Source organism: Leptonychotes weddellii, chromosome 13 (assembly GCF_054177405.1).
Source record: "Leptonychotes weddellii isolate Sample4059 chromosome 13, ASM5417740v2, whole genome shotgun sequence".
Taxonomy (NCBI): domain Eukaryota; kingdom Metazoa; phylum Chordata; class Mammalia; order Carnivora; family Phocidae; genus Leptonychotes; species Leptonychotes weddellii.
Window position 1 is genome coordinate 75,123,926 of NC_138381.1, and position 6,534 is coordinate 75,130,459.

General features: G+C 43.7%; 1 protein-coding gene across 1 annotated transcript in view; it reads left to right on the plus strand.

Moving 5' to 3' along the window:
* Positions 1-397: 397 nt before the first annotated feature.
* Positions 398-6,534, plus strand: part of RNF34 (ring finger protein 34) — a 20,573-nt gene continuing 14,436 nt past the window's right edge. The window contains exon 1 of the mRNA XM_081802304.1: positions 398-533. Within this exon, the coding sequence (XP_081658430.1) occupies positions 528-533 (6 nt within the window). The 5' untranslated portion in view covers positions 398-527. The remainder of the gene's footprint in view (positions 534-6,534) is intronic.

A 6,534-nucleotide genomic window follows, 5' to 3' on the forward strand; every position in this document is an offset into this window, starting at 1 on the left:
AAAAAAAAAAAAAAAAAAAAAAGCCCTTCAAACCAACCGGCCTTTTCAAATTTACCACGCCCCTTCCTGCCTTCACTGCCCTGGAAACTTGACCACCTAGCCCCAAAGCTAAATCTCTACCATACAGGTTCCTCAGGGAACGCTGACTCCTATTTCAGCGACCCAACCAAGAAATCAGTCCCAGCGGGCGCCTCCCGCCACGCCCAGACCCGCCCGTCTCCGCTCTGGACGGAATGGAGTCTTCCTCCGCCTACCCGGCGGGCCAGAGACCCCGCCCCATTCCCGCCACTTCATTGGCTCTGGTGACCAGCCCCCAGAGCGTTGGCTTCGGATTGGCCGACGCGGCCGCCGCTCGGCGCTCTTCCCGGGGGCGAGAGGCGGGCGTGACTACGCCCCTACGTCGGGACGCTCGGTCGCCGCGAGAGGCGCCGTAATCGCCGCCCAGAAGGCAGGAGGGCGGCTGTGCGAGGAGCTGATATGGTTCTAAGTTCTCCGGCAGAGCCGACCGAGACGCGGCGGTCGCGGCCATGAAGGTGAGGGGCCGGTGGGGCCGGGCAGTTCCTCCTCGCCTCTCCTAACTGGCCGGGGCGCCTGAAGTGGCTTCCTTTAGCCTCAGCGGTTCACCCCGCCGGCACCTCGGAGAGCTCCGCTGGGGGACGTCCCGGGCCGGCGTCCGGGCCCTGACCGGCCCACAGCGGAGATCCTGGGCTCCGGGACCTCTCCAGCTCCCACAGCGCCTCCCTTCAGCGAGCCTGAGAGAGGGGGGAGAGGCCGGGCGCCCCCCGCGCTCAAGCCTGGTGGGCCGGTCTTTGCTCCTGGCCCTGTCCGCTTCCTCGGGGGCCTGAGGCAGACCCCCTGGTTCCCGCCTCAGCCCTCCATGCTTTTGCCCACAGCGTGCCCTCTCCCGCCCCGAGTCCTTGAACTAACCCAAATGTCGGGAATACTACGGGACTGTCGCAGGACGGAGACTGCAGGACGAAGGGAAGAAGAGTCGTGCGGAGAGTCGTGAGGCTGGGGCTAGGCTAACAGGTTAAAAATGCCTTCAGGCGGGGATCCCACCCTTCTGAAGGATTTCTTCGTAGGCTTATTACTGGGGCCGTGACCTAGAGCGCTAGCAAACTAGATGTGTCTCCATCGCCACTAGGTACGCAGCAAGTAATTTGACAGCTTGAGTTCTTCAAGGTGGGTGTGAGAGCGTGGGAGCATCAGTGAGTGAGAAGTTTAAGAAAAGGGGGAAGGGGGAAGATTCTGGCCTACTTTTGGGAGCTGATTTTCTCAACTTGATCTCAGAGTTCTAAAGAGCTCTGTGTAGGACAATCAGTTCAGGTATTGATTCATTTGTTGAACTCAAACCAAGTGGGATGAGTCATAAGGTGATACTCTTTCAGACCTAGACGGTTTCATTAATCCCTCTGAAGAGGCGTGCTTGTTGTGGGTAAGGGAAATAACAGAGTGAATTGCTAGCTTAAAACTGTACCCTCACAAAGCCTCAAAAATTTGCTGTGGAAGATTGATAGGGAGTGTCAAGTGGCTAGAGAAATTCAGCAAATATTTTCATGAACGTTTCCTATGTGTTAGGAAGAGAGAGACTTGCTGAGTTGGAGTAATTGAAAATGCAATCCCACCTTTTAGGAGTTTGCCAATCAAGAGAAAAGACATTCTCAGGTAACCACATTAAAAAGCAGAATATAATGTAAGGTATCAAAAACAAAACACTCAGGAGCAAGAAAGGATATTTCTGGCCTTAGGAAACAAGGAGGATTTTTGGAAATAGGAAACTTTTTGAACTGTGTGTTAAAGTATGAAGATATTAGATATAAAAATATCTAAAACTAGCTTTCTTTGCTGCAAACCATCATCTTGGTGTGTTAAGATTCAGAAACAAAACAGGGATCTTTATATACATATATATATATACACACGCACAAATACAAATATACATATATATGTATATAGCCTTAAAGAATGTCAAAATCGTGATTAGTATTAAATTTGTCACCTGTCAATGAACTAGATTTAGAAGGAGAAAAGTAGGGACAGGTCTGGTGCTGGATTTTTTTTTTAATAAAATTTTTTTTAAGGATTTCATTTATTTATTTGTCAGAGAGCGCAAGCGGGGGAGTGGCTGGCAGAGGGAGAAGCAGACTCCCTGCTGAGCAAGGAGCCCCTATGAGGTTCCCAAGGAACCCTGGGATCATGACCTGAGCTGAAAAGCATCCCCAGTGTTGAAATTTTTAATCAAGTTCTTTAAAATCAGTTTAAGTGGAAGACACTGCTTTCTGACTTGACATTTTAGAAACAAAGTTTGGTGGTAGTTGAAAAAGTAGAAAAGATACATGCTTCATGAAGCAAAAAGGCAGACCTAAATGGACATCAGTCTGTGCAAAAGGACTGTTATGAAGATAGGTGCTTTTCATTTATGTTTTTATGGGAAGTGGATTCCTGAAATACAGGATTTGGGCTATTGTTTATTATTTAACTTTGTTTAAAATTGAAATTGTGAACAATGCTCATCTGTAGATTTCTGGGCAGGGCCAGTGATTCCTGATGCCATGGAATCCTAACACGTGAATGTTCATTGAAGCAAGTACTTCTTTCAGGGGAATTAAAATTACTTTTGAGAGTTAAACAATCAGAAAAGTCATCTTCACTCAAACCCAAGAGTAGCCGATTTTAATATGTGTGGAATGGGTATTTACTTTCTTCCTTTAACTTGTTTGTTTAGAAACTGATGTTTTGAAGTAAGTTTTACCTCTCAAAGACTCAAGTAACTGTTTAACCTTAGAGTAGCATTTAATTAATTCCCCCTAAGGGGTTTAAAAATCCAAATTGGTGTCCTATATTGATTTAATCCTTCTTCCTGTTTTTCCGTATTTATATTGATCTCACCCCTGATTGTACTAATCATGTTCATTCTTTCAAGCTCAAAATGAGAAATTAAGGAGAAAGTAATCTGTTGGATATAATTTCCTTTTTGTTTTTCTTCTCTGAAAGGTGGAGGAATGGTGCTAAGGATCAAGTATAATATTAAAAAAGAAAGAAAGAAAGAAAACAAAACCCAAATATGAGGAAGGTAACATTTATGATCTCCAGAAAACCTTACTGTAAAAATCCATCCATCAGTTTGGCCAAATTTCTTACCTAAAAATACGCATTTTTAAGACCAGCATCTGTTTTTGCAGCCTGCTTAATGTCCAAATTGTATGAGAGAAAGAATATAGGATGTAGAATTTCCTCCTTTGTGGTATATGGTCTGATTATTTGGTAATTTAAAAGGTAGTTTCTTGCAAATTTTATTTCAGTTGAAGCAGCAGTTTCAATAAGAAATCCTTTCACATTTTAAGGAGCATATGCTCAAGTGGCTCTGAATAAGTTAAAGATTTTTGATAATTATCTCAACTTCTCAGCTGTTTCTTCTGCTTTGCTTAGTTACTTCTGCTAGTTCTAAGTTCTGTAGGAAAGTTTTTTTTTTTTTTTTAAGATTTTATTTATTTATTTGACAGAGAGAGATAGCGAGAGCAGGAACACAAGCAGGGGGAATGGGAGAGGGAGAAGCAGGCTTCCCGCCAAGCAGGGAGCCCGATGTGGGACTCTATCCCAGGACCCCGGGACCATGACCCGAGCCGAAGGCAGATGCCCAATGACCGAGCCACCCAGGCGCCTCAGGAAAGTTTAACCTAATTGAAATTTAAACTGTAAAACTTATTCTTTTACATCACTGATTCTAAGGTTTGAAACATCTTTTCATGTTGTTTAACACAAGGACATTGAGTTTTAGCAAACAAAGTTGTTTGGAGTTGAAAATAACACCTATGGTGAGTGAATTCTCCAAGGAAGTTTTCATTAGTGGAAGAACTGAATTCCTGCCTGGTCCTAGTTAGCTTCATACAACATCCAAGAAAATTAATATTCTTGAATTTGAAATTTGGAGGTTTTTCTTTAATGTAACTGTATACAGTATTATATTTAATTTAGAGTTATAGCAAGCAACTCTTAGGAGGTGGCATTATTATTGCTCTTTACCTATTTTCTTTTTTTTTAAGATTTTATTTATTTATTTATTAGAGAGTGAGAGAGAGAGAGAAACAGCATGAGAGGGGAGAGGGTCAGAGGGAGAAGCAGGCTCCCCGCTGAGCCGGGAGCCTGATGTGGGACTCGATCCCAGGACTTGGGGATCATGACCTGAGCCGAAGGCAGTCACCCAACCATCTGAGCCACCCAGGCGTCTGCTCTTTACCTATTTTAATCAACGGAAATGATAGAGGGGCACCTGGCTGGCTCAGTTGGTAGGTCATGTGACTCTTAGAGTTGTGAGTTCAAACCCCATGTTGGGTGTAGAGCTTACTTAAAAAAAAGGCAAATGATTTAGAATATGATCATTAGTTTTCTGCTGTTTTCAAATCCATCAGCTTTCTCATTGATTGTTATTTAATCTTCATGGAAACCAGCATGGCTTTTTTTTTTAAGATTTGTTTATCCATTTTTGAGAGAGAGTATGCGTGCGCATGCAAGCACACAAGCAGAGGGAGTGGCAGGCAGAGGCAGAGGCAGAGGCAGAGGCAGGCTCCCCCTGAGCAGAGAGCCCAACACAGGGCTGGATCCCAGGACCCTGGGATCATGACCTGAGCCGAAGGCAGACGGTTAACGACTGAGCCACCCGGGCGCCCCGGCATGGCTTTTCTTGTTATTCATTCTAGTTTGCCTGGTGACTATAATACTTGGTGGAATCATTAGAAAGGATCACATCCTGATGTGGTTTAGAATAGGATTCAAAATTTGTAGCAAAATTTTTTAATTGAGCATTTTGGAATTATCCCCCCACCCACGGGGATTCTGAAACACACACACACACACACACACACACTCTCAAAGATGGTTGAAACTTGAGGCCATTTGAAAACTGGCACTGTGCCAGAATGATGCTGGGTTATTGCTCTTGCAAAGAAACAACACATTTCCTCTTGCTTTTGTTGACTGGAATGGTGATTCAGAATGGACTTATGTTGTGTGAATCTGACTGAGGAATCTGAGACAGTGCTTGTAATATTGGTGGTGTATCATGGAAATAAATGTCATAGCAGTGGAAACTCAGTCCCACTCGCATGCAAATTGTTTAGGTTTGTGGGTGCACTCCCCTTGCCTCCTTTGTATTCCTACAGAGGGGAGAGACTTTCTAATTCATCCTCTAGGAAGAAACAATACAGGACAAACACTTTATGCTACCAGAGAAAGAAGAGGAACGTTTATGTTGGTGAGTTTTAGCAGAGGAGCCAAACAGCACTTTCTGGGACCTTCTCAGATCTGTCTTCCTGTGGGGTGATAGCATTATGGTCAACTAGGTGGTAAGCTGCTATTGGTCAGCTTTGCTGGTCACTGGTCTATTATCAAGACCGATGGGCTACAGAGCTAAAGGCATGCTTTCAAATTGGTATAAGTAAAAAAAGCAAATATTTACTGTTTGTATTATTTCTTAATTTCAAATTAGGAGTGGAAAAAGTAGTTACTGCCCCCCCTAAAATCTTGGTGCACTGGCTTTGGATACCAGAATAACATGAGGAGATCTAGGTGTCTGGGCCAGTCTGGACAGCAGGCTTTAGAATTGGTTTTTTACCATGGGCCATGTATGTGTTTAATGTGATACCTTGTTCTTAGCTAATACAAGCCAGGCAGGCCATGTCCCATGATTATTGAGGAGCAATTTTGGCCTAAGGCGGTATGTAGGAAAGGGATTAGATTATTATGAAAATCATTTATTTTCATTAGTCATTGGTGGGTAGAAAATAAACTGCAAACACAGCTAAATTCCCTGAGTTAGCTTTGTGCCAGGCATGGGTAGATAGGTGCCTTATTCGGTTATTCTCCATTTTTGAACTACATTTATGGTCAAGTGAGGAAATGTAGCCATCTTTACAGAGTGTTCCTTCCAACCTCTTAGATTCATGGGGCTTAGCCTGTAGAGTCCTCTCAGCCATGGTCCCAAGTAGGATTTGGAATTGTTAGTCACATAAGCCCAGATCATAGCTATAGTTTTCAGAGATCCAGACTTTGGCCTTACTCATGGGAGGGTAGCTTTTTTTTTTTTCTTCTTTTTTTAATTTTTATAAGCATGCAAGGGTCACCATTCATCTTGTGCTTGGAACCAGGGCAGAGCAACAACTCAGTTTATTGCAAATTTAGGAGCCAAAGGGCTGTGCCTTGTGTACTGTCTAGGAATTAGGTTTGCTCAGAAAATCTAGGAGGAAATGGAATAGTTTGGAAAATATGTTTCAATCTTACCACCAGAAGGTGAACAGAGAGTGAGTAAAAGACAAGGGAATGCAGGCTGCTTAAACTGGTGGAAGATCTTAAAGGATAGGGAAGACAGAGGGAAAGAACATGAACCTGGGTCTCTAAAGCTTTTAAAGGAAAGATGCAAAGGGGGGAAGCTTTTTGGCTATTACCTTACAAGATAGGGTAACTGGGCTCCAAGGAAATAAAGGCAGCGTCAAGAGCTCAGAAGATCAGCTAACATGTTCCCTTTCTTTTTTTTTTTTT